Raw genomic sequence first — 27513 nt, forward strand, 5'->3', positions numbered from 1 at the left:
AATTGCTTAAATCGCTTAAACTGGAGATTTCAGTGAGATTTTTAGCAGTAGATTACTAAGCTCCTTAGTTATAGAACATTCAAGGCAGAGGAAAGTGTTTTTCCTACAAAGCATAACTGAAATGCAGTTTAACTAATGGTTTACAATTCAGTCAAATACCAAAGCTGCAAACCATTTAGGGAGTCATCAATTACATATTTTGTACACTTTCAAAAAGCTTACAGCTGGGATGGGTTGTTTATTTTCAAAGCATGACTGCTTTAAAATGATCATATTCATTAGCCTGCCAACCTAGGAAGCATTAAGCATTTACTTGCAGAATGAACGAGCACGTTGTCTTGTGTTATGAAGTATATAATATAGTTCGTTTTAGTTTCTTCATTCGCAGACTATCAGGCTTATTTCACGTGACTGCTTGCACTTAGAACTGAGTTATCACGGAGTAGGAACTCTCCAACATCGTCGTCATAGACCAAGAGATGCCCATGAACAGCCATGAAAGTGCCAGTCAGGGAAGTATTCAGTGCTTTGTTGTAGAGTTGTTGGATAGAGGCACAGGATCATTTCATGTTGTTGAGGAGAAAGGAGCAACAGCCTCCTCCCACCTTATTAAAAATAGAGATTTAAAAAAAATCTCTAATTTCTTCGAAGTACAGAATCTCAAGAGGTAGCACTAAGGAGAATCCCTCTGGGTTTGAGCGCATTCCTCTTCCAGGGGGCCTATTCTTGGACTGCTTTCCTTAATAGAGAAATCTCTCTGAGCCAAAATCGGCCTCCCCCAACTCCATCCTGTCGGCCCCACTTTTCTGCTCCGGAGACTTCCAGGCCAGTCCCCATTCCTCCTTCAGCCAGTCGGGCCTGCACCCGCGCCCGGCAGGGCCAGCCCTCTCCTCCTCCTGCGTGGCGCAGCACAGGCCCTGAGCGTGCGACCCCAGGCCCTGGGCGCCCCGCCGCATGCTCGCGGCCAGTTTGCGTGGCCCTTCGGGTTATTCCGCTGAAGAGCCGCCGCGTCGCCCCATCTCGGCGCGAATCTGAAAGCGTTTTCGAGGGAGAAGATGTTCGGGGCACTGGTGAGTACACTGCACAAGTGACAAAATGTTTTCAGCTCCTGGAGGCGAAGGGTGCAGAGTCGCTCTGTGTCCGTGAGGCCGGGCGGCGACCTCGCTCAGTAGGCTTCTCGGTCCGATTCCCCGGGTATGAGGAAAGACCACAGGGGGGTTCTCGCGGAAAAGCGGGACCCGGACCCTGCGCGGGCTGGCTGGGGCGGGCGGATGACGAGGCGCAGGGACATGGGTGGGTCTGCGAGGCGGAGGGTCAGGGCGTCTCAGGCTCCGGGGCTCCCTCGCTGGCGGCGGCACAGGGATGGCGCGCCCGGGGGTGAGGGTGCGGCGGGTCACAAGCACTCGCAGCCCGCGGCACAGCAGCCCGGCAAGCACACGCACACGTGCACGCGCGCCCCGCACCCGCCCCCCGTGCGGCCCCCGGCTCGGGGCGGCGGCGGCGGAGGGGGTCGGGGGCGCGCGGGCCGGCGCCGGGCTGGGCCCCGGGGACCCCGCGGGCGGCGGGCAGGCGGGGAGGGCGCTCTGGGGCCCGCCCGCGCGGCTCCCATCCTCCGGGCCGGCCTCTGGCTCCGCGGGGCGAGGGGAGGCGCCCGCCGGCTCCGGGCGCCGCGGGCGGGACACGGGCGCGGGGCGCAGGCGGGCTCCTCCGGCGCGCGCGGACGCTGAGCGTGGCCTGTCCCTCAGGTCTGGATGCTGGTAGCCGGCTTCCTGCTGGCGCTGCCGCCGGGCTGGGCCGCGGGCGCCCCGAGGGCGGGCAGGCGCCCGGCGCGGCCGCGGGGCTGCGCGGACCGGCCGGAAGAGCTACTGGAGCAGCTGTACGGGCGCCTGGCGGCCGGCGTGCTCAGCGCCTTCCACCACACGCTGCAGCTGGGGCCGCGTGAGCAGGCGCGCAACGCGAGCTGCCCGGCAGGGGGCAGGCCCGCCGACCGCCGCTTCCGGCCGCCCACCAACCTGCGCAGCGTATCGCCCTGGGCCTACAGGTGAGCGGCGGGCGCGTCCTGGCGGGGCCCGGCAGGTGGGGAGGGCAGGGCTGGGCGGGGAGAGTGGGTGGGGCCGGGCCGAGGCCGGGCAGGCGGGGCGGGTGGGGCGGGGAAGGGGAGGTGGTTGGGGCGGGGCGACGCGGAGGGGGCGTGGCACGCGGGGCGAGGCGGAGCAGGTAGGGGTGAGGTGGTGCGGGGCGAGACAGGGTAGGGTACGGTAGGGTGGGGTGCGGGGGGCGCTGCGATGAGGCCGGGTGGGGCGGAGTAGTTGGAGCACCGGGGCGGGGGGCAACTCCTAAACCGCGAAGGCCCACCCCCACCACCTCCCTTGAAGGAGTCCTGCTTCCCCTCTTTACCCTCCAGTATTTCCTATGCAACACGTATCTCTTGAACACCTCATCTCCGCCAGGTTGGATGGGTCCGCAAGGCACTAGCCGGGGACTCTTCCGTGATGTGGACACAGTGATGTGGACCGTACTCTGCACAGGGGGCCCGGGGAGGTGCTGCTGAGGGGTGCGCGGTACTATCCACATATTTCCTGAGTGCCCCTGTGGTCCAGAGGCTGCTGGAGTGGAGCCCTGGGAAGCGCCCTCTGAGCCCCTCTAGTTTAATAGCCTAAGGAAGGAGTGGGGATAGTTGGGAAAGAAACCACACCACCAGGCAGTGCATGAAGTGACATGAACAGTTTCGAGAGTATTTTGGTCTTGGAGCAGAGGTCATTTCAGAAGAAAGGGACAGCCTGCAGAAGGGGAAGGCTGGAGAAGTTGGGGGCGTGCAGGCAGGGTGCGGCAGTGTCCTCAGCAGGCACCTGTGACCGTCTTCCCTCTAGCTGGAGCAGGAGGAGCTGCCCTAGGGGGCAAGGCCTCACAGGGCCACAGAGGTCAAGAAAGTCTTCGTGAAAGAGCTGAGTCTTGATGGAGGAGAGCAGATCGCCTACAGAGGCAGTGCTGAGGGAAGAGACAGCTGATAGCAAGCGGGAGCAAAGCGCTTGGAAAATGGGGAGAGCCACAAGGCGAGTGGGGGCGGGGGGGGCGTAGGCGAGCTGTTTGCTTGTGGGGTGGGTATGGACATGAGGCTGGAGACAGGCGCAGGAGCTGGATCCCCGCCTTGTCAGCAGTGCGGAGCTTCACCCTCACGCCTGGAATCCCAGCACTTTGGGAGGCCAAGGCAGGAGGATTTAAGTCCAGGAGTTCGAGACCAGCCTGGGAAACATAGCGAGATCGTTTCTGCAACAATTTTTAAGGATTAGCCAAGTGTGGTGGCACGTGCCTGTGGACCCAGCTACTCCAGAGGCTTAAGTGGGAGGACTGATTGAGCCCGGGAGTTTCAGGCTGCAGTGAGCTGTGGTGGCATCACTGCCTTCCAACCTGCGTGACAAAGCGAGACCCCGTCTCTAAAATAAAAATTAAAGAAAAAGGAAAAGTCTTGACACTTGAGATGGAGGAAGCCATACAGCCACTCTGGTTTAGGAGGGTGTCCCAATGGGGCATGGACTGGACAGTGTGCTCCAGCACTTCCATCCAAAGGACCTAGGGCTTCACTCAGGCAGCGCGGTGAGAAGGGGAGACTAGGATCAGCGTGAAAGATGCTCATTAAAGAAGACAAGTGCTGTGGAGAGTCAGAGGAAATGTGATGATTTTGTCTAAAACGCATCTGGGCTTTCCTGGAGCCTCTCCCTGCCAGCTGCTGGGTAGGGAGATTTCCTTTTACTCAACAACACACAGGACCCCTATGCTGTCCTGGGAAGCCAAGTTTTAGGGCCTCCTGCCTCCTGGCTACTCTGCAGAGAACCAAGCTCACTGTGGCAGAGCCACCTCAGAGCCCCTGCCCACGGGGAAGTTGGGTGGGACCCCTCCCGCCCTTCTCACTCCTGTCCTTCAGCTGGAGCCTGCAGGGCACACACATGGCGCCATTCATTCTGGTGTCTTGGTGCTCTTGCTTTTCCTCTCTCTTCCCTCCATTTCCAGGACCCGAAGGGATGGGCTACGGCATTCTTTCTCTAACCTCATGTTATCCTTCTGATATACCAAATAGGATTAAAGCCACATGAGGAATCTCAGAACCAGAGTTTAACTTCTCTGGACAGAAGCTGCTGGCCCTGCTTTCTATAGCAGATTCGAACTCTCAAGCAAACCCGTGGCTCCCCACAGGCTGGGCCAAGGGCCTAAGAGTAGTACATAGCCTCCCAAAGGCACGTCTCTCATGTTTCTGGCTTGGGTTGTTGATGGTATTTGAGCAAAATGGGAAAATACACTTAGGAACAAGTGTTGTGGGAGGAAATAATGAATTTAGTATCAAGCCTGTTGAGTTTTGCCTGCCTGAAAGGCGTACAGGTGACAATGACCAGTTGGAGCTCAGGAGACAGAGCAGGGCTAGAGGACACATTGAGAGTTAGCAGCCCTGGCATTCTGTGTGTGGGAAGTTAAATTGAGTTGCCCTTGCTACAGATGACACCTGTGTCGCCCCAGGCAGGATCTGGGAGCAGAGGGAAGTTATGGATGAGAATGATGCACAGGGTTCGGGGATCGTGGCCTGGGCCACCCAGATCTGCCCATGTGTGGAACCTCAGTGCTGGGTGGTCCCAGGAGCAGGAGTGGCAGCTGCAGCAGGTGGCTGAAAGTGTCATGTGCATCATTTTTCATATTATTTAGCAACAGTGATGAGATCACTCCCCATGGGCAAATGGAGGTGGGTGGCTTATACTTGCTGAAGGAAAGACAGTCTTCAGGGGATGGCTGCTGGGCTGGGACTCCAGACTGCTGACTGCCAAAGCTGCTCCTGCATTTTCCTGCCAGGAGAGCCCTCTCTGCCCTCCTCCCTCCAATCACCTCTCACCATCTTTTGGATTATTGGGAAGATTAGAAAAAGTGAGACCCAGCCAGGCCCAGTGGCTCACACCTATAAATCCCCAGCTACTCAGGAGGCAGAGGTGGGAGGATCACTTGAGCCCAGGAGTTTGAGACCAGCCTGAGCAACATAGTATGAGACTCTATCACTACAAAAAAACAATTAGCCAGGTGTGGTCATGTTTGCCTGTGGTCCCAGCTACTTGGGAGGTTTGAGCCAGGGAGGCTGAGGCTGTAGTGAACTATGATTGTGCCACTGCACTCTGGCCTGGGCAACAGAGTGAGAACTTGTCTCAAAAAAAAAAGGAAAAGAAACAGCCCATGGAAGTGTGGAGCCTCTACTAAAAGATGTTGTGGAAGGACAGGCTTTTTTTTTTAGACAAACCCTCGCTCTGCCACCCAGGCTGGAGTGCAGTGACACAGACAGATCAATGCAGCCTTGACCTCCTAGGCTCAAGGGATCCTCCTACCTCAGCCTCCCATGTAGGTGAGACCACAGGTGCGCACCACCACATGCGGCTAGTTTTTTTTGTTTTGTTTTGTTTTTTAGAGATGGGGGTCTCACTTTGTTGCCCAGGTTCGTCTTGAAGTCCTGGGCTCAAGTGACCCTCCTGCCTCAGCCTCTCATAGTGCTGGGATTACAGGCGTAAGCCATAGTGCCAGGCTAGGGCTTGTTCCTTGGTGGAGTGTCTGAGGGTGGGGCCTGGGTATAGGAGTGCCCACCTGCAGGCTGGGCACAGGGTCAGGTGGTATTTCCTTCTTTCTTTCTTTTGAGACAGGGTTTTGCTCTGTCACCCAGGCTGGAGTGCAGTGGCATGATCTTGGCAGACTGCAACCTCCATCTCCTGGGTTCAAACGATTCTCCTGTCTCAGCTTCTGGAGTAGCTGGGATTACAGAGGCATGCCACCACGCCCGGCTAATTTTTGTATTTTTAGTAGAGACGGGGTTTCGCCATGTTGGCCAGGCTGGTCTCGAACTCCTGGCCTCAAGTGATCTGCCTGCCTTGGCCTCCTAAAGTGCTGGGATTACAGGCCTGAGCCACCATGCCCTAAAGGCACAGCAGTCAGAGAGAATGCTGAGAAAGACAGATGGGGAGATGGACTGAACGTCAGGAGTACTGATGGGCACAGCAAGGATCACTTTAGGTGGGTAAGTTTTAAAATAGGCATTTGGAAGGTGGCTTTCCATACGGATGGAATGGAGACATGGGTCATTCAGTAAATGGTGTTGGGACAGTCTGGGCCTCACTCCTCTGTGAAAATAAATTCCAGATGAATCAAAGATTTAAATGTAAAAAATAAAACCACAAAAGCAGAGAAAAACACAAGCAATTATATTTATAATCTTGGAGTGGAGGAGGCCCTATTTAGCTGCTCACAGTCCCCAAAAGTCACAGAAGACAAGATTGAGAAATGAAGTTACATAATTATCCACCATTTCTTCTTGGTAAAGTAAAATAAGAAAAATACAAGGGCAAACTGGGAAAAAATGTTTGCAACGCAAGTCAGAAAGAGCTCATTCCTAAAGAGCTCCTACAAATCAGTAAGAAAAGGACCAGTGACGCCCGGTTGCGGTGGCTCACGCCTGTAATTCCAGCACTTTGGGAGGCCGAGGCAGGAGGATCACGAGGTCAGGAAATCGAGACCATCCTGGCTGACATGGTGAAACCCCATCTCTACTAAAAATACAAAAAAAAAAAATTAGCCAGGAGTGGTGGCAGGCACCTGTAGTCCCAGCTACTCAGGAGGCTGAGGCAGGAGAATGGTGTGAACCCAGGAGGCAGAGCTTGCAGTGAGCTAAGATTGCACCACTGCACTCCAGCCTGGGTGACAGAGCGAGATTCTGTCTCAAAAAAAAAAAAAAAAAAAGAAAGAAAAGAAAAGGACCAGTGACATCATGGAAAGATGAGCAAAGATCGGGACTGTTCCCAGGGAAGGAAGGTCAAATGACTCAAACGCTCGACACAGAAAGCAGCGCTAGCATCAGGCATAAGTGAAGTGCATGTGGAAACTATACTAAGAAGCCCTTTTTTTTTTTTTTTTTTTTTTTTCCTGGCACCCAGCAGGCTATGTTGGCAAGGTTGTGAAGGAAAGGCATTCTCATCCAAGTACAGGGGTATGAATCAGCACAACTTTTATGGAGGGCAATTTGGTGTTAAATATCAAGATTTTAAATTCACACACCCTTTAACTTAGTATTTCCCCTTCAGACACACTTGCCCATGTGCTAAATGATATGTGTACAAGGATATGTGTTCACTGCTGTAATAGCAAGAGATTGGAAGCTACCTAAACATCCACCAGCAGGCACCGAGTTAGATATTATACACTATAAGGAAGAATGAGGCAGCTCTAAAAGTCATAAATGGATCAATCACTCACCAATACAAAGCGGGGAAAGGGCTATAGAGCATGCTGCCATTTCTATGTTAAAAGGGAAAATATGACGTAATATGTACATATGACACATTCTGTTTTCAGTGCCTACACATATACGCACACAGGCATCCTTAGAACGTGGGTATTGTGGTGCGTCTTATGAGGGTCTCTGGAGGCGGGGTTGGGGAGGAGACCTACTTTTTACTCTTGTATCTTTTAAGTTTTCTGCCATGTGCACATATTCCTTATTTCAAAGACATGTTAATTTTTAAGTTGAGAGCAGAGAGGGAATTTCTCCCACAATGAGGCAAAAAGCAGATACTGAGAAAATGAAGCTTCAGCACAAACAACAACCTGGGACATACCAAGGGCATTGGTTGAAGGGCACCGTTTGCTCTTAAAGGCTCTGGGGCTTCCAGAAGAGGCTCTGCAGAGATCTGGATGGATTTTCAGAGCTCCTGCGACTCCGTGGCTGGTTTGTGCTCCTGGTGAGGAGCCCAGACCTGGAAAGATGAAGGCATTGGCCCCAGGTGACAGACAGGAAATAGTAGAACCAGGAGTCATCCTGGACCTCTCTGGTTCCGTCTAGCCCAAGTCCCACCCGGTGTGCTGTTAGAAAACAACATTCAGCTTCCAGAATACCAAAATATGTTTTCATTTACTTTGTGGCATAACGTTTGTTTCTCTTTAGCTTTAAAAACAAAAATGCCAAAAATAAAGTCAATTGGATTGCTCAGCAAGTTTTTAAAAGTCAAATTGATATATTAAGAAATATGTTGTAAGAACACTGAGGTTTATTGAAGTTTAAGATATATGTCACTCATTTATGATGAAACCCCAAAGACAGGCTGGGCGCAGTGGCTCACACCTGTAATCCCAGCGCTTTGGGAGGCCGAGGCGGGTGGATCATCTGAGGTCAGGGGTTCGAGACCAGCCTGACCAACATGGAGAAACCCCATCTCTACTAAAAAAAAAAAAAAAAAAAAAAAATACGAAATTAACCGGGCATGGTGGCGCATGCCTGTAATCCCAGCTACTCGGGAGGCTGAGGCAGGAGAATCACTTGAACCTGGGAGGCACAGGTTGCAGTGAGCCGAGATCGCGCCACTGCACTCCAGCCTGGGCAACAAAAGCAAAACTCTGTCTTAAAAAAAAAAAAAAAAAAGAAAGAAACCCCAAAGATAAACACCTACCAGTATAGTACTCTGAATATTTTTTAACAGCTTATGTTTTCCAATTTTTGGTAGTCGTCTAAAGATAACTTTTCTCTATGTTATGAATAATGTGCAATAATTTATTTTTAGGCCTTGTTACTTTTTTCTTTAACTCCTTTCCTCTGGACAATTTAAGAAACTACACCTAATTTATTTTACAGTAAACAACTCTGTGGATAGCTGTAGTTGGGAGGTAAACAAAGAAAGGGACAAGGAGTGTCCTAGGCTGTTTCCTGCTGCTATCACAGATACCACAGAGGGGGTAGTTTATAAAGAGTACAAGTCGGCCAGGCGCGGTGGCTCACACCTGTAATCCCAGCGCTTTGGGAGGCCGAGGTGGGTGGATCAGTTGAGGTCAGGAGTTCAAGACCAGCCTGACCAACAGAGAAACCCCAGCTCTACTACAAATACAAAATTAGCTGAGCGTGGTGGCACACACCTGTAATCCCAGCTACTCGGGAGGCTGAGGCAGGAGAATCACTTGAACTGGGGAGGTGGAGGTTGCAGTGAGCTGAGATCATGCCGTTGCACTCCAGTCTGAGCAACAAGAATGAAAGTCTGTCTCAAAAAAAAAAAAAAAAAAAGTACGAGTGTATTTGGCTCATGGCTCTGGAGGCTGGAAAGCCCAAGGGTGTGGTGCTGGCATCTGGTGAGAGTCGTCCCACGCTGGAAGGTGGAAGAGTGACAGAGAGGGAAGGGCGGAACTCATCCTTTTACCAGGAACCCCTCCAAGGATGGCAGAGCCCTCCTGACCCAATCACCTCTTCAAGGTCTCACCTCCCACACTGTTACCATGGCAACTGAGTTTTTAACACATGAACTGTCAGAGGGACACAAACCATAGCAGAGAGTAAAGGAGAGTAGGGAGAACAGGGGACAGGAGGTCAAGTAACTTTCAAATAGACACAGTAGGTCACCAACGGCATTTGAAGAGGCCATGAGACCCTCCCCAGCAGCCCAGTGCAGGTATAGTTGAGGTACCCCGGCTGAAGGAAGCCGGTATTTTCCTGTGGAGAACCCAAGTACCAGAACTTTCAGCAGATGACATTTGGGAAGAGGGGAAATCAGAAGAAAATAAATTCCCTTCAGGGATTTCATTTGAAAAGCGCCACCTTGGGATACAGATGTGTAATAGCCAAGGACTGGAAGTCACCTGAACGACCGCCGACAGGCAGATAGTCAGATAAAATGCTATACAGCTGTGAAGACTGGCGGCTCTCAGCCTACCTAAGGACATCCCCTACTTACTAAATGTGCCCAAGTTCAGCTTCCAGTTACCTGTGGGCAGTTCAGCAATGGCCCATTCACTGCTACCTGTTTCCCATGTGGGCTGTCCATTAATTATTCCATTTGACCGATGTTGAAACCCAGGGTCACATTCATTCATCAGATATTGTCTGGGCGCTGGTGGGCAGGCCCCCTGGAATACAGCCAGGAACCACAGACCCTGACACTCCTCCTGCAGCCACAAGGTACTGTTCGCATCACTTTCTCTCCATCAAATCTTTTTAAAAAAATTTATCAAAGGGGTTATAACATTAGAGAAAGAGATTAGGAGTATAATGTTAGAGAAAGTTATCCTCACTACAGCTATCCTTCTTTTTAAGACTCCAGGCCGGGTGCAATGGCTCATGCCTGTAATCCCAGCACTTTGGGAGGCCGAGGTGGGTGGATCATCTGAGGTCAGGAGTTCAAGACCAGCCTGACCAACATGGTGAAACCCCATCTCTACTAAAAATACAAAACTAGCCGGGCGTGGTGGCGCACACCTGTAATCCCAGCTACTCAGGAGGCTAAGGCCAGGAGAATCTCTTAAACCCGGAAGGCGGCGGTTGCGGTCAGCCGAGATCGCGCCGTTGTACTCCAGCCTGGGTGACAGCAAAACTACGTCTCAAAAACAAACTCCCATTTATCCTCTACCCCTTTAACAAATGCATGTCTCTCTTTTATGCACTTTCAAATGTGTGTGCCGACGCTAAAAAAAAAAACCCCACCCTGCAGGCTGAGACCCCTATGGTACGCGCGTCCCCACTATCTTGGGCACCGGCCGGCGAAGGTGTCTGCAGCGGCGTCTGTGGCCGACAGGGGGCAGCACGGCGCCAGCGTCCTCGCCCCGCTCACTGGCTGCCCGGGCCGGCCCACCGCGTGGTCTCTGGAATTTGGGGATGGGAGATGCTTTTCTTTCTTCTCTTTCTTTCTCTTTTTTCTTTTTTCTTTTCTTTTCTTTCCTTCCTTCCTCCCTCCCTCCCTCCCTTCTTTCCTTCCTCTCTCCCTCCCTCCCTTCCTTCCTCCCTCCCTTCCTCCCTCCCTCCCTCCCTCTTTCTTTTTTATAACGTTTTTCCTTGGGTCCCTGCTTCCAAACTGTGGGTTATTTTCTAATGTCTTAAAGCAGACTAAGCCTCGCCTTCACGGAGTCTCTGTACATAGTACATGAGCACAGGTGCAGTGTCCTTTCGCCGCCATCCTCTAATGACAACGCTTTGTTGAGAAAATGAGGGCGTTAGAGAAAGGAAGAGTGAAGGACAGAGGGCTCTGCTGCCTGGCTGGGAAGGTCTCAGTCACAGCCTGTGAGACGGCCGGCGGGACGTTGTTCATCCTCATTCATTCTTGGAGAAAAAGAGACACTCATTGTTTAAAGCAGCTTATTTAAGAAATGTTGGTATTTTCCCCCCTAAAATGTTTGTATGCATAAATGACCTTGAACTGGCCAAGGTACAGCACAGACCCGCTACTCCCCCCTTGCCCCAGCTTCTTAAAATACAGCAGGCTCTACTGCACCTATCAGTGTTTCACAGGGTAAAAATAAAAGCATTGTCAGGAGCATTGTCATGGGATTAAAGTCTCTCGTTCTGAAAATAGGTATGTTCGTTTTGCTTTGATAGTTATTTTCCCCTTACAGCCTGGGTTTTACTTTAGCATTCCTAGAGTGACCAGGGATGATGATAATATTTCATTCCATCAGCGCCTCTTGCAATGCTCCTCACCTGAATAAAATGCATGTGCCCTAATGCCAACAGAATGATTTGGGCAAATTCAGGAAGTTCCGCACATGCCATGAAGTGAAATTCCTTATGGTGTCTGTCTTCCAGAAGTGACACATGAAAAACTGGCAATGAGCACACTGCTCACTAAATTAATAAGAGGCCAAAGAGAAAAGAATCTACCGGAAACTCTTCCAGAATTAAAGAGTCTAGGCTCATGTTGTGATAGTGATTATTCTTCATAACCAGTGTTGTGGCGACAACTGACTCACTGGCGGTCGGGTGGACTCCCCCCTTGGCGCACACAGGCGCCTGCCCCAAGGACAGACACTTCAAAGATGGCTCTGAACCCAGATTCTGCAGCTTCCCCCGGGTGGAGAGTTAAGCCACCCCGTGGGCATGAGTCGTGTTTTTCCTTTGAAGAGATGTTTCCCAGCTGCAATGAATGTGTGGCATTTGCCATGACAAAAGAATAAAACCCTTCGAGAAATGTGGGTCCTCATTCTCATTTCTTTTTCTCCCTTTCCCTCTGTAAAACTTTTTTTTCTGAATTATCTTCCAAATTCTTTTCCAAAGCATTAGTCTTTCTCTCCTCTTCCCCTACCTCCCAGATGAACGACTTTCCCCAGAATAAATGGATTTCCTGGTTGTAGCTTCACCATTTACCAAGCGCCTGGCTGGCTGCTAAATAGCCACAAACCACACACCGCATCTGTTATTACCGTGAGGCTTAGGCAGCTTGGCTGTGGGGTGCAGTGCGGGCGGCTGGGCTAACCCAGGAGAGCTGGAAGACTTTGGACAAGTCTGCTACTCTGTTGGTGCCTCAGTTGCCTCACGAGTGAGAGGAGAGGGTGGGCAGGCTAAGCCTTCTTTTTCCTAATAGCCCTGAGCCAGCTCAGTTGGCAGAGGAGCAGGGTTCATTCTGGAGCCCTGACCTTGATGTTAAGTTCAGGATTGCACCAAAGTCAACCTCAGTCCCCAGACAGGGCAGGACTGACCGCTAGTTCTCCTTGGCCTGGGGAAGCCAGTGGGGATCCGTGCCCTGGGCAGACCTCATTGCTATCCCAGGCTGATTTTTCCATGTCCTCTTTCATGAGAAATGCACAACTGACGTTTTCTTGTAGGGGCCAGAAAAGCATTTTTCAGAGCTTCTTGGCAGCACATATTGGAGATCTTTGGCTCCCTGGGGCCTTAGCGCATGGAAGGAGGGTGGAGCTGATGGGTCTGCTGGCCACGGCTTGGCAACAGGGAAGCTGTTTGTGGTCTCCAGTTACTGCCTGGCCAGCCAACAGAGCCCTACTATACCCGGCCCTGGCCCCACAGCCGGCCTGGCTGCACACAGTGCTTCCAACGTGGCAGTCCTGCCCCTTCCTTCCCCTGTGGTCTCAAAACCGTTCCCCCTCCCAGCTGCTGGGCTTGTTCCAAAGGGAAAGTGAGAGATCGGAAGGCTAACGCAAACCTGTCTTCGTGACTCATTACTTCTCTTAAACATAGAGACCAACTGGTCTATACCAGGGCTGTCTATTAGAATTAAACCCCCGGTTCCACTCTAGAGCAATTGATTCAGAATCTCTGGGGGTGGGGGGGACACTGATTACTATTTTTTATAAGCTCATTTGTGTGCCTCCAGGGAAGCCATCCCATTGGCAACACTGATTGCTTACTGGGTTGATAATGACCTTATGTACTCATTGGAGGAAATGTAGAAGAAGTCCTGGGCTGGTATGGTCATGAAATTCACACCCACTTGGGAAAATGCAATCATCCAGTTGTTTGCCATCAGCTGCAAATCGATAGATCCGAGGTTAGCCAATGGCTAGCTAGCCTTTAGGGATAGCGCTTACGTTGTTGACAGCGCAGCCAGAAATGGGTTTCTGCTGATTCATTTGAATCAGTGACTCCCCAGCTTAAATGAGTGAAACAGATCACTTGGACAGCTTGTTAGTGTGGAGAGCTTCCGACTCCTTGGGTGTAGTGTTAAGTCTGAGAATTTGCATTAAAAGTTTTGTTTAACTTAAAAGTTTTATTTTGAAATATAGATATATCTATACTTTTTTTTTTTTTTTTTTTTGAGACAGAGTTACACTCTGTCACCCAGACTGGAGTGCAGTGGCGTGATCATGGCTCACTGCAGCCTCGACCTCCCAGCCTCAAGGGATCCTCCTACCTCAGCCTAAGGAACTAGGACTACAGGCACGCACCACCACGCCTGGCTCATTTTTATTCTTTTAAATATTTTTTGTAGAGATAGAGTCTCACTGTTGCTCAGGCTGGTCTCAAACTCCTGAGCTCAAGAGGCCTCCCAAAGTGCTGCGATTACAGGCATGAGCCACTGCGCCTTGCCACAATCGACATTTTTAACAGCCAGAATCGACATTTTTAACAGGAGTCCCATATAGGCTTCGTGCAGGTGGTCTAAAAACCACATTTTGGAAATCTTGTTTATGCTGCCTTCTTATCTCTTGCAAAGGTTAGTGTTTTTCACAGGACTCTCAGCTCTTGGAGAGGGATGCTACGTGTCCCTCAGTGTCCCCAGAGGACAGCAGATGTCTTGGTATTACCATGGTTGTATAACGTCTTGAGATCTGCTGGCGTGAGTCTGCCCCCTCATTCTTTTTCAAAATTGTCTTGAGTATTCTTGGCCCTTTTCTTCTCTCTCTATGAATTTTAGGATCAGCTTGCCAAGTCCTCAGAGAAATCTTTCTGGGACTTGGTTAGAATTGCACTGACTTTATAGATTAATTGGAATTTCCCAAGACCTTAGAGACTCAATGTATTGCTGGTGTCTTTTCTAAGCATAAAACATTGGTGAGAATGTCACACGATCAGTCCTGCCGTTAGGAAATTATGGGAAGTGCTCATCAAATCCATCTCCTTCACTCTGCAAAGAACCAGGCAAGGTGGAGTTCTCTGCCCAAGGTTACTGGGTGGTGACTAAGTTGGGCTACAATTTTAGGTCCCAGACTCTTAATGACTCCATCCTCCCCTTTTAAGAGAGTCTGCTGGGTTGAACTCATTGACCTTCGGATCTGGCGAGCCATGCTACCGAGGCAGGCTGTCTCCACAGACACATTTCGGTGCTTGTGGGTTCTAGCCAAGATTGGAGAAGGCATTGCCCCCACCTTGTTCCTGGGATGGGGTCTTTCAACTGCTGTGAGATAAACAGTCATCCCGAGCCCCTGCTGCTCTGAAATCATTTCATGTGTTGCAAGGTGGCAGGCTGAGCCACATCAAGGCGCGTGTGCCAACCAGTGCCCCAGCTATCCTTGGGCATCGGTTAGAGGACACATGAGGTGGCCCGATCCTCCCTCGGAATGTGTTCATTGTTTTCAGAGCTCCGGAGCCGCTTCAAATTGTTTCCTACCACGTCCGGCCCCAGGGGCAGGGCTCTTTTTCTGTCTCTGCTGTCACTTACATTCCTCTCCCAGCTCGGTTTCCATCACCTCTAATCATCCCTGGAGGACTCGTCCTTTGTTCCTGGATTAAGCCGGGCCACCTGTCACTCGCTGAAGCCAAGCTTCCCACGTGGCCAGGGACACTTCTGAGATCCCATCAGAGGGGAAAACTTGATGTGTTTCAAGAATGCCCCGGTGCCAAGCTTCTGCAGAGCAGCACGCAGAAAATGTGAAGACAAAAGAATGACTGCCCACAGGAGGCGCGGCACAGGGCAGAACTCTGCTCGGTTGCTTGTCCATGTTTGGTAAGAGAAAAGGTTCCTGCTGCAGTATCTTGCTGTTTCTTTTTGGTGGCAGCTTTCCTTAATCCAAAAGCACACCTAGCTGTTGATGTCCCCGGACTCCAGGCAGGAGGCTGGGGTGAGGGACTTCAGCTCTGTGTCTGTGCCAGCGAGGGCCCTAGGGCTTCTCTCATGACCTCTTTCCCAGGCCCCCACTGGATCCTTCCAAAGGCACAGGCCTTGTCTTTCTGCTTCTCTGGGACTGCAGGCCTCCAGCCCCCGCGCCCTGGGCAGCGGGGCATGGTAGATGCACGGCACCCCCCTTAGCGGCACCTTCCCATTGTGAGAGAACTGCCTGAAACCCACCCCCGTTCATGCCTCTGATCTCCCATGGCCCAGGCAGCCATGGAGGGAGGTGTCTTGTCAGAGGCCGTAGCCCAGAGGCATCCCAGCGGTGGGGGCAATTTCAGTCCCAAGTCCAGTGCAGGGCTGCGCTGTATATTTTTAGGCGGATGAAACTCTGACCCTCACCGCATCCAAGTGACGGTCAGTTATCACCTACAAAACTACCGGGGGTGACGCCTGAGTGACAGTTGTTCATGAAGAACCCAAACGATGGTGAAATATGAGCAGTTACCTACATACCGAGGGCACGGAAAGACCAGTCCCAGGTGACGAGAACTCAGAGGGCCGGGCGATGCCCTCACGTCACTCACCCCACCCGTGAAGAGACTGAGTCCACAGAGGAATGCCTGACCCGCCCGCCCGCCTTTGGTTTTCCTGTGGCACATCCTCCGTGCTGTTCTGACAGCCTTTCCAAAACCACATCTCACGTGTGTGCAGCTGCCCGGTGCCCTTCATGAGTTTCCAGGAGCAAGATCACATACAGACTAACTGCTGTGGTCACCAGGGCTCCTGTGCACCTCTCAAATAGCTCACCGTGACTCCAGCCTGCTGCATGCCACGTGCGTGTGAGCACACAACCTGTCCATGCTTATGCACACGCACACGCTCACAGATGCCCACGCTCACACACACCTGCCCACTTATACACACACACGCCCATGCCCACACACCTGCCCACTTACTCACACATGCCCACACTCACACACATACCTGCCCACTTACACACACACACGCCCACACTCACACACCTGCCCACTTACACACACATGCCCACGCTCACACACATACCTGCCTGTGCTCACACACCCGCCCATGCTCACATACCCACACACACCTGCCCACACACCTGCCCACAGACACACCTGCCCACACACACCTGCCCCCACACACCTGCCCACAGACACACCTGCCCACACACACCTGCCCACAGACACACCTGCCCACTCACACCCACACACATGCCCACGCTCACACACACATCTGCCTGTGCTCACACCCGCCCATGCTCACACACCCACACACACCTGCCCACGCTCACACCTGCCCCCACACACCTGCCCACGCTCAGACACACCTGCCCACTCACCCACACATGCCCACGCTCACTAATGCCCACGCTCACACACCCGTGCTCACACACCTGCCCACACACACCTGCCCACGCTGACACACAACTACCCATGCTCACACCTGCCCATGCTCACACACCTGCCCACACTCATCCACACACCTATCCACACTTACACACACCTGCCTATCACACACGCCTGCCCACACTCACAGATGCCTATGCTTACACCTGCCCACTCACCTACACACACGCCCGTGCTCACACACACCTGCCCAAACATGCCCACACACCCACCCACACCTGCCCACGCTCACAGACCCCTGCCCACACTCACCTGCCCACACTCACACACACCTGCCCACACTCAGATGCCCATACTCACCCACACCTGCCCGTGCTCACAGCTTCCCACACTCACACCTGACCACACCCACTTGCCCATGCTCACACACACCCACACACCTGCCATACACACATGCTCACACTCATGTTCACAGTCAAATTTCTGTGATTGTCCCATAAATGATTTTCTCTATTTTCTAACACTTCATTTTGAAATAATTTCAAACTAACACAATTGTTGTGAAATTAGGACGCGTTCCCATATACCATTTACCTGGGTTCCCCAAATGTCAGCATCATCACTCAGCAAAATGCTGAGATCGGAAAATGAACAGACACGACACTGTTATTTGCCCCCCAGGCCTTCTTTAGGGGGTCCACAAATGCCCCTTTCTGCCCTAGGATCCAACCTCTAGCGGCCACTTGTTTTGTGGAATGTCCCCGAGTTTGGGTTGTATGTGTTTGATAACTGATTGTGCAGGTGGTGATACTAGGAGTGGAAGCGGCTGGCTTCATGTCACTGCGCCAGGACGGCAGGTGTGGGCCCCGCCAGGACACCCCCGACTTGCGTTCCTCTACTCAAGGCTCTCGTGTGGGTTCCCTCCCTCTTGTTTTTCTCCTGGAACAACACGGGATGTATCAAGTTTCCTACATTCCGTCCTTTGTTGGTCACGTCCTCATAGTGTCATTTCTCTCTACTTCTGGTAGCCTGGCTCCATCAGGTTCATGTTCAGGTTTGACCCAGCCCCCTCAAGCCTCTGCCCTTCGTGGGCCGAGGATGCACCCAGTCTCCACCATCAGCTTTCTCCCCGGGAAGTCGGTGTACTCTGCTCTCCTCTGCCTCTATTTGTTCTCCCTCCATGTGCCCCCCCGAGATTATCTTATTTAACCACCATCTATCGGGGGACAACTTAAAACTCTGCCTTCAGCCGAGAGCTCCCTCTGCGGCTCCAGACCATCTTCCACCCCATAGTCTGAGGGATCTTTCTAAAATTCCATCTGAGGGACACTCTTTCTTGTTGGACTTCCTAGTGGTGACTGTCCCTTGACCCTATGCTTTGACATGAGACCTGTGAAAAAAATTCTACAACTATTTGATATGTTGGAGGGAAGCATGAGTAAATGAAGTCAGATTGTGCTTTTTTGTTTTTGCTTCAGAGACAACTTGTTCATTTTGCAGGCGGTCCCCACTGCCCTCGCCGGTGCCTTCACCCTGGGCTCCCACCTCTGGGGCCCCACTGCCAGCAAGGCCACCTGGCCAAGCTCCTGATCCCTGCGCTGCCCCATCCTTTGGCCACCCCGACTGGAAGCCTTGGAGTCATTGCTGACTTTCTGTCCGACCTCATCCCCCATATTCAAACAGTGGACTAGTGCTTGGAAATGTCCCTCTGGGGTTCCGCAAGCACAACAGGTGGCTGGGTGCAGTCCTGTGTCACCGGCTTCCTCTGATGGCAGCCTGGCTGGTGGCCTCGAGCTCTTCCTACACCAGACCACCTCCCCCAACCTCCCCCCGCCCCCCCGCAGACTCCCTCCTTAGGTCCTGGAACGGAGGTGGCACTGGATCCATTTCCAGTGGCGAGAACACACCATTTCTAGACTCTTCACCTCCCAGGCGTGCTCTAGTCCCTCAGACACAAACGGAAGAAGAGGATCCTATGCCCTCCTGAGCCCCCGATCCTCATAGGCCGCTGAGAGCTGGCACTTGGCACCAAATCTCCCTGATGGAGAAAGCTCTTGTCCTTCACTCCCGTGAGAGCCCCGCAGTCCTCTGGCTCCCAGCCCAGTCAGCACTGTCCGCCCCCAGCCCCTCTTTCTTTAGACTTGCCCCAAGCCTGTCCTTGAAACCCGCCCTACCTACCCCCAGCCTAGGCCCCAGGTGGACGCTCCCCTCGGGGTCTGCAGAGGCTTGCCGGCGGGAGGCAGCGACTCCGGGGCCCTAGGCAGACAGGGCGCCTCATTCTGTTCTGGTGGCACCTGTGGGCACCCGTGCGGGCGGCATAGATTTTATTTTTCTGCGCACATTAGCCCAGACTCTGGAAGTAGTTTTCCGGCCTGGCTCAGGGCCGGCTAGATGTGCCGTCATTTCAACTGTAAGGAAGCGCTGGGCAGATATGTTGTCGGCGGGGCCTCGCACGCGCCCACATGCGGAGGACAAGACAGTCCCCGAGGCCCTCCCTGGTGACTCTAACCAGGGATCTCAGCGCGCGGCGCGGGGCTGCCCCCAGGCGTGACCTCACCCGTGCTCTCTCCCTGCAGAATCTCCTACGACCCGGCAAGGTACCCCAGGTACCTGCCTGAAGCCTACTGCCTGTGCCGGGGCTGCCTGACCGGGCTGTTCGGCGAGGAGGACGTGCGCTTCCGCAGCGCCCCTGTCTACATGCCCACCGTCGTCCTGCGCCGCACCCCCGCCTGCGCCGGCGGCCGCTCCGTCTACACCGAGGCCTACGTCACCATCCCCGTGGGCTGCACCTGCGTCCCCGAGCCGGAGAAGGACGCAGACAGCATCAACTCCAGCATCGACAAACAGGGCGCCAAGCTCCTGCTGGGCCCCAACGACGCGCCCGCTGGCCCCTGAGGCGGGTCCTGCCCCGGGAGGTCTCCCCGGCCCGCGTACCGAGGCGCCTAAGCTGGAGCCGCCTGGTGGGCTCGGTCGGCGACCTCTGAAGAGAGCGCACCGAGCAAACCAAGGGCCGGAGCACCAGCGCCGCCTTTCCATGGAGACTCGTAAGCAGCTTCATCTGACACGGGCATCCCTGGCTTGCTTTTAGCTACAAGCAAGCAGCGTGGCTGGAAGCTGATGGGAAACGACCCGGCACGGGCATCCTGTGTGCGGCCCGCATGGAGGGTTTGGAAAAGTTCACGGAGGCTCCCCCAGATCGGCTGCTGCGGGTGCAGGGCGTTACTCACCGCTGGGTGCTTGCCAAAGAGATAGGGACGTATATGCTTTTTAAAGCAATCTGAAAATAATAATAAGTAGAGCGACTATATACCTACTTTTAAAATGAACTGTTTTGAATAGAGGCAGAGCTATTTTATATTATCAAATTAGAGCTACTCTATTACATTTCTTAACATATAAACATTGTTTTTTACTTCTTCTGGTAGGATTTTTTTTAAGCATAATTGGAATCCTTGGATAAATTTTGTGGCTGGTACACTCCTCTGGCCTGGGTCTCCGAATTCAGCCTGTCACCGATGGCTGATGATGAAATGGACACGTCTCATCTGACCCACTCTTCCTTCCACTGAAGGTCTTCACGGGCCTCCAGGTGGACCAAAGGGATGCACAGGCGGCTCGCATGTCCCAGGGCCAGCTAAGAGTTCCAAAGATCTCAGATTTGGTTTTAGTCATGAGTACATAAACAGTCTCAAACTCGCACAATTTTTTTTCCCCCTTTTGAAAGCCACTGGGGCCAATTTGTGGTTAAGAGGTGGTGAGATAAGAAGTGGAACATGACATCCTTGCCAGTTGTCAGGAAGAATCCAAGCAGGTATTGGCGTAGTTGTAAGGGCTTTAGGATCAGGCTGAATATGAGGACAAAGTGGGCCACCTTAGCACCTGCAGAGATCAATCTGGAGGCTTCTGTTTCTGCATTCTGCCACGAGAGCTAGGTCCTTGCTCTTTTCTTTAGATTGAAAGTCTGTCTCTGAACACAATTATTTGTAAAAGTTAGAAGTTCTTTTTAAATCATTAAAAGAGGCTTGCTGAAGGATACACTGGCTGTGTGTATTTATCTCAATTCTGCTTGATGGACCAGACTAATTGTTAGAAGAAATCATATGTTACCTAAGGTCTTCACTTTATCTTGAGGTTTAAATTCATCGAGATTTGATTTGGTCTTAGAAAGATCAACTAGTCAGGTAAGGTCAATGTCTTGGATCTTTTGTGACACCCCCAAGACCAGGACGTGTCCTTTATTCACATGCATTTCACTCCCAAATTTCAGCCACCACACAAAGACCAACTGGCAGCCTTGGTCTGATCCAGATGAATGGGTCACTCAGAAACTTTCACCTCCCACTAAAATGGACAGAAATTGTGCATGAAAAACCCATCACTGAGCAAATCCACACTGTCCAAATAAAAATTCAAAATGGAAAGCAGTAGCTATGGATAGCTCCACAGACTATACTTCCCCATTCAACCTCTGGGGGAAGAAAAGGGATCCTCTAGTGGTGGTATGTCTAGAACACATTCCTGTCCAGGAACCAGAAGGTCCAGAGCAACAACAACACAAATCCATACATTAAAAAGAACTGCCTTTTTTTTTTCTTGAGTCAGAGTCTTGCTCTGCTGCCCAGACGAGCGCAGTGGCACGATCTTGGCTCATTGCAAGCTCCGCCTCCCGGGTTCACGCCATTCTCCTGCCTCAGCCTCCCGAGTAGCTGGGACTACAGGCACCTGCCACCACGCCTGGCTAATTTTTTGTATTTTTAGTAGAGACAGGGTTTCACCATATTAGCCAGGATGGTCTCGATCTCCTGACCTCGTGATCCGCCCGCCTCGGCCTCCCAAAGTGCTGGGATTACAGGCGTGAGCCACTGCGCCTGGCCCAGAACTGCCTTTTAAAGCAGGGCCTTAGGTGTGTTTTCCGTCATCGCTGCTGTTGTGTAACACTTTCCAGGTCACTCCTCAAATATAAATAGTGCAAGCGTTGGAGGAAGGGCACACAAGGAGAGGAAACTATCTGCATGGGGAAAATGTCACGATTTTATTCACTGCATTAATTATTAGTTTAACCTCAGCTTGCTAAACGGTAGCACATTCCTAACAGAAGAAATGAGCTTTCCATTTGAAGATCGAGAAAGGCAGCCTCTGTGTTTTTTCTCTGTACCATACATTCATCCACTTAGTGACTATCTACTGGGCACCTGCCTGGTTCTAGTCACCCAGTTCCTGCAAGGCGGCGGTGAGCAAGACAGTCTCCCTCCTCCACTAAAATGATGAAAAGGCAAAGCTGCTCAAGCGCCTCGCACCTGAGTGCCGCTCTATGAACCTGCTCCCTTCACCTCACTAAGCTTCATTTTCCTTCCGTGTGAAATGAGGTCACAGCGCCCACCCTGTGAGGATTCAACACTGTTGGTAAAGTACCTGGCACAGTGCCTGGCACACATGAACACATGTGTGGACATGGACACATCATTGCATTGCAGTCATTCATAAGCTACATTGAAAATAAACATCAAGCTAAGCCTTCTGCATTTTAAACTTATCTTTTATACCAAAAAAAGTCACTTGTATGTCGCTTTAGGAGGCATCTGTCACTTACAAGTGACTTTTTTTTTTTTTTGTATAAAAGGTAAGTTTAAAATGAAATCACTGGGCTGGGTGCGGTGGCTTATACCTGTAACCCCAGCACTTGGGAGGCCGAGGTGGGTGGATCACCTGAGGTCAGGAGTTGGAGACCAGCCTGACCAACATGGTGAAACCCCATCTCTACTAAAATTACAAAAAATTAGCTAGGCGTGGTGGCGCGCAGCTGTAATCCCAGCTACATGGGAGGCTGAGGCAGGAGAATCGCTTGAACCCAGGAGGCAGAGGTTGCAGTGAGCCGAGATCACACCATTGCACTCCAGCCTGGAAAACAAGAGTGAAACTCCATCTCAAAAAAAAAAAAAAAAAAGGCTGGGCACGGTGGCTCACGCCTGTAATCCCAGCACTTTGGGAGGCCAAGGCAGGTGGATCATGAGGTCAGGAGTTTGAGACCAGCCTGGCCAAGATGGTGAAACCCTGTCTCTACTAAAAATACAAAAATTAGCAGGTGCGGTGGCGGGCACCTGTAATCCCAGCCACTCAGGAGGCTGAGTAAGACAGGAGAATCGCTTGAACCCAGGAGGTGGGGATTGCAGTGAGCCAAGATCGTGCCACTGCACTCCAGCCTGGGTGACAGAGCAAGACTCCATCTCAAATAATAATAATAATAATAATAATAACTGACAAGTAAAATAATAAAGAAATAAAACAAAATCTAGAACTTTAACTGGGCAGCAGCATTTAAATATAGTATGTTGAAATTAGAGGTGGTGGCTAAGCTTGGAAAGGTACTGTTTCAATGAATAACAAGATCGTGGGACAAAATTTTTTTCTCTTGCTAAAACTGAAGGGTTTTTTTGTTGGGGGCGGGGGTTGCAGAGATGGGAGGTTGGTATTGTGTTTTATCAAACAAATAAGATGGTTTACTGGCTAGATAAAATGTGCCAGCCGAAGTTCAGTGACATCTCCCTCCCCGCTCCCAGATCCACTTGGTTTATTTCACACATTTCCCTCCATGCCTTTCATTCCCAGGATTTGTGGAGCGGCAACACATGATATTGTACATTTCAGAGCTTCTTCCCCTCTTCCCAGAAAAGTGCGTGTTTCCTTCACATGAACTCTACCTGGAGGATTCTGTGGCAACCTTTGGAATGGAGGTGCTTTGCTGGTTACTGAAGATCGTTTTCAGCTGACAGTATTTCAGTTATATACTTGTTCTACAAAAATGGAATCATTTGGGAACAGAAATCCAAAAACACTCTGCAAATATCAACAGTTCCACAGTCAGGGGCCAGTTATCTCATTATGTCTTACTGCATCTCTTCCAGCAGGGCAAAGGGGGGAAATGGTCATTTTTAGTAACTGGTGCCAGCTCTGATTTTAGGAAGGAATGAAAGGAGAAAGAGTACAGAACCCCCATCTGAAATGGGGTCTTAAAGTTCCCCCTGCCTTTCATCTGTTCTTGCCATTCAGGCCCTCATCACCCCAGACACACATCTGAAGAGTATCTGAGAAGTGCTGGAATTTTGTTAGTAAAACAGAAATTATTCTTCTACCCCTTCCCACTAATCAGGAAGGACTTAAAAAGATGTGGATTAAAACATTCCTTTTAACCTCTGCAGTGCTTTGCTAAGGTACAGGAGGTGAGGGAGCCTTGGGGGTTCCAGATGGCATGACCGACTGTGGGCATCGCCCAGCCCAACGCCTCCCACCTCATTAACCGCCCAAAGGAATATACCAGACCTAGTGAGTTTTTTAAAATATAAGGCTGCAAAGGTATAGATGTCCTTTTATGAAACCTAGAAGTGGATCATATATGAACACAGGTTTGCTAAAATCAAAATCACACCAGGGTCCAAAGCCATGAAACATGTTGGCTGCTTATTAAACAAAAAATGCCATCACCTCATTGCATAAGCCTCCTAACTTATAATGTTTGTACATTTTTTGATAGGAATCCAACTTTGTCCCTTCTCTCCCTCACCTCCTGTGAAAAAATAAGGTTTCTCTTCAACTAACCGCTGGATTTATAGGACAACTACAATTCTGTCATTTCTAGACTACCACTCTCCCACAGGTCCTGAGTCAAACATGGCATTTCTGTACATAATTTGTTACTACAATGTAACAAATTACATACACAGCAAACCACAGATGGGAATAATAAGGTAGGGGTTATTTCTTAAAGAACACTTATTGAATACTTAACAAAGGCTAGGTGCTTGCACACTGATAAAAATACCAATGTCTCATAAAAAGAGTGATTTTTTTTTTTTTTGAGATCGAGTTTTGCTCTTGTTGCCCAGGCTGGAGTGCAATGGCACAATCTCAGCTCACTGCAACCTCTGCCTCTGAGGTTCAAGTGATTCTCCTGCCTCAGCCTCCCGAGTAGCTGGGATTACAGGCGCCCAACACCACGCCCAACTAATTTTTGTGTTTTCAGTAGAGACAGGGTTTCACCACGTTGGCCAGGTTGGTCTTGAACTCCTGACCTCAGGTAATCTGCCCGCCTCAGCCTCCCAGAGTGCTGGGATTACAGGTGTGAGCCACCACGCCGAAAAGAGTGATTTTTAAAGTAAATTAAAAGTTGTCCAGAAGTCGGGCAGCCGAGGGCTAAGAAACAGCAAGAAAGACCAGGTCTGTCCTCCAGGCTTCCCCGACCCAGGCCTCCTCTCTGGCTCAGTCAGGACAGACTGGGTTTTGCTCCAGTGGGTAATGAGCCCACGGCTCAGTGACACAGGCTCGTTCCTGGCTCTCCTCGCATCCCTGGCAGATGGGCAGTGGCCCTGCTCCACTCACAGCCAGAGGTTGGAAATGACACATCACTTCCTTTCACATTTTGGGGTTTTGTTGTTCTTGTTTTTGAGACAGGGTCTGGCTCTGTCGTTCAGGCTGGAGTGCAGTGGCACATCACGGTTCATGGCAGCCTCGCCCTCTTGGGCTCAGGTGATCTTCCCACCTCAGCCTCCCAAGTGGCTGGGACTACAGGAGTGTGCCACCATGCCCAGCTAATTTTTTTTTTTTTTTTGCATTTTTGTATTTTTGGTAGAGACAAGCTTTCACCATGTTGCCCAGGCTGGTCCCGAACTCCTGGACTCAAGTGATCCATGCCTGCCTTGGCCTCCCAAAGTGCTGGGATTACAGGCATGAACCACAGCACCCTGCCTCCTTTACATTTTGTTGGCCAAAGCAAGTCTTATAAGGTGGGGAAGTATAATCCTTTCCCGGAAAGAGGACATTAATTTTTTGGAAAGTTTTTATTTCGAAATGATTGTAGATTCCCAGGAAATTGCAAAAATATACTGATAGGTCTTATGCCCTACACCCAGTTTATCTAATGGTAACATCTTACATAATTATAGTGCAGTGTCACAATCAGAAAATGGACACTGGCTCAACCCACAGATCCCATTCCAAGTTCACCAGTTTCACGCGAGCTCATCTGTGTGTGTGTGTGTGTGTGTGTGTGGTGTATGTGTGTGGTGTGTGTGGTGTATGTGTGTGGTGTGTGTGGTGTATGTGTGGTGTGTGTGTGTGTGTGTGGTGTGTGTGTGGTGTATGTGTGTGGTGTGTGTGGTGTATGTGTGTGGTGTGTGTGTGTGTGGTGTGTGTGTGTGTGTGGTGTGTGTGGTGTGTGTGGTGTGTGTGTGGTGTGTGTGGTGTGTGTGTGGTATGTGTGGTTGTGTGTGGTGTATGTGTGTGTGTGGTGTGTGGTGTGTGTGGTGTGTGGTGTGTGTGTGTGTGGTGTATGTGTGTGTGGTGTGTGTGTGTGGGGTGTGTGTGGTGTGTGTGGCGTGTGTGTGTGGTGTGTGTGGTTGTGTGTATGGTGTGTGTGGTGTGTGTGTGGTATGTGTGGTTGTGTGTGTGGTGTGTGTGGTGTGTGGTGTGTGTGTGTGGTGTGTGGTGTGTGGTGTGTGGTGTGTGTGTGTGTGGTGTGTGTGTGGTGTGTGTGGTGTACGTGTGTGGCGTGTGTGTGTGGTGTGTGTGTGTGTGGCGTGTGTGTGTGTGTGGTGTGTGTGGTGTGTGTGTGTGGTGTATGTGTGTGGTGTGTGTGGTGTATGTGTGTGTGGTGTGTGTGGTGTGTGTGTGTGGTGTGTGTGGTGTGTGTGTGTGGTGTGTGTGTGTGTGTGGTGTGTGTGGTGTATGTGTGTGTGGTGTGTGTGTGTGGTGTGTGTGTGTGGTGTATGTGTGTGGTGTGTGTGGTGTATGTGTGTGTGGTGTGTGTGGTGTGTGTGTGTGTGGTGTGTGTGTGTGGTGTGTGTGGTGTATGTGTGTGTGGTGTGTGTGTGTGGGGTGTGTGTGTGGTGTGTGTGTGTGGCGTGTGTGTGTGTGTGGTGTGTGGTCGTGTGTGTGTGTGTGTGGTGTGTATGTGTGTGTATGTGTGTGTGTGGTGTGTGTGTGTGGCGTGTGTGTGTGTGTGTGTGTGTGGTGTGTGTGTGGTGTGTGTGGTTGTGTGTGTGTGTATGTGTGTGTGGTGTGTGTGGCGTGTGTGTGTGTGGTGTGTGGTTGTGTGTGTGTGTGGTGTGTGTGTGGTGTGTGTGTGTGGTGTGTGTGTGTGGCGTGTGTGTGTGTGTGGTGTGTGGTTTGTGTGTGTGTGTGTGTGTGCTGTGTGTGTGTGGTGTGTGTGTGGTGTGTATGTGTGTGTATGTGTATGTGTGTGTGTGGTGTGTGTGGTGTGTGTGTGTGGTGTGTGTGGTTGTGTGTGTGTGTGGTGCGTGTGGTTTTGTGTGTGTGTGTGTGGTGTGTGTGTATTTGTGTGTGTGGTGTGTGTGGTGTGTGTGTGTGGCGTGTGTGTGTGTGGTGTGTGGTTGTGTGTGTGTGTGTGGTGTGTGTGTGGTGTGTGTGTGGTGTGTGTGTGGTGTGTGTGTGTGTGGTGTGTGTGTGTGTGGTGTGTGTGTGTGGCGTGTGTGTGTGTGTGGTGTGTGGTGTGTGTGTGTGTGTGTGTGTGGTGTGTGTGGTGTGTGTGTGTGGTGTGTGTGTGTGGTGTGTGTGTGTGGTGTGTGTGGTGTGTGTGTGTGGTGTGTGTGTGGTGTGTGTGTGTGGTGTGTGTGTGGTGTGTGGTTGTGTGTGTGGTTGTGTATGTGTGTGTGTGTGGTGTGTGTGGTGTGTGTGTGTGGTGTGTGTGGTGTGTGTGTGTGGTGTGTGTGTGGTGTGTGTGTGGTGTGTGGTTGTGTGTGTGGTTGTGTATGTGTGTGTGTGTGGTGTGTGTGGTGTGTGTGTGTGGTGTGTGTGGTGTGTGTGTGGTGTGTGTGTGGTTGTGTGTGTGTGTGTGGTGTGTGTGTGTGTGTGTGGTGTGTGTGTGT

The 27513-nt window shown here is 51.3% G+C and overlaps 2 protein-coding genes across 14 annotated transcripts in view; one reads left to right on the top strand and one right to left on the bottom strand.

Annotated features, from left to right (window-relative positions):
• Positions 1-27513, bottom strand: part of EEF1AKMT1 (EEF1A lysine methyltransferase 1) — a 208275-nt gene that overhangs the window by 132725 nt on the left and 48037 nt on the right. For 2 of the 12 annotated variants that reach the window (XM_063650592.1, XM_054447262.2), the window contains exon 5: positions 7632-7769. The exons of 5 other annotated variants lie outside the window; for them this stretch is intronic. In XM_063650592.1, the coding sequence (XP_063506662.1) occupies positions 7632-7769 (138 nt within the window). Of the gene's footprint in view, positions 1-2034; positions 2521-5872; positions 6567-7631; positions 7770-19965; positions 20978-27513 lie in introns of those variants that run through there. 5 more of the 12 variants (XR_010123481.1, XM_063650602.1, XM_063650595.1 and 2 more) reach the window with 4 other exon arrangements.
• IL17D (interleukin 17D) lies at positions 851-19874 on the top strand. 2 transcript variants are annotated; one of them, XM_063650604.1, is made up of 3 exons: positions 851-1070; positions 1746-2041; positions 19213-19874. In XM_063650604.1, the coding sequence occupies exons 1-3, from the start codon at positions 1056-1058 to the stop codon at positions 19529-19531; spliced, it is 630 nt and encodes a 209-aa protein (XP_063506674.1). In that variant the 5' UTR covers positions 851-1055; the 3' UTR covers positions 19532-19874. The 2 variants fall into 2 exon arrangements, with proteins under 2 accessions (XP_063506674.1, XP_054303243.2); XM_054447268.2 differs by lacking the exon at positions 851-1070 and adding an exon at positions 1093-1377.

This window comes from Pongo pygmaeus, chromosome 14 (assembly GCF_028885625.2).
Source record: "Pongo pygmaeus isolate AG05252 chromosome 14, NHGRI_mPonPyg2-v2.0_pri, whole genome shotgun sequence".
Taxonomy (NCBI): Eukaryota; Metazoa; Chordata; class Mammalia; order Primates; family Hominidae; genus Pongo; species Pongo pygmaeus.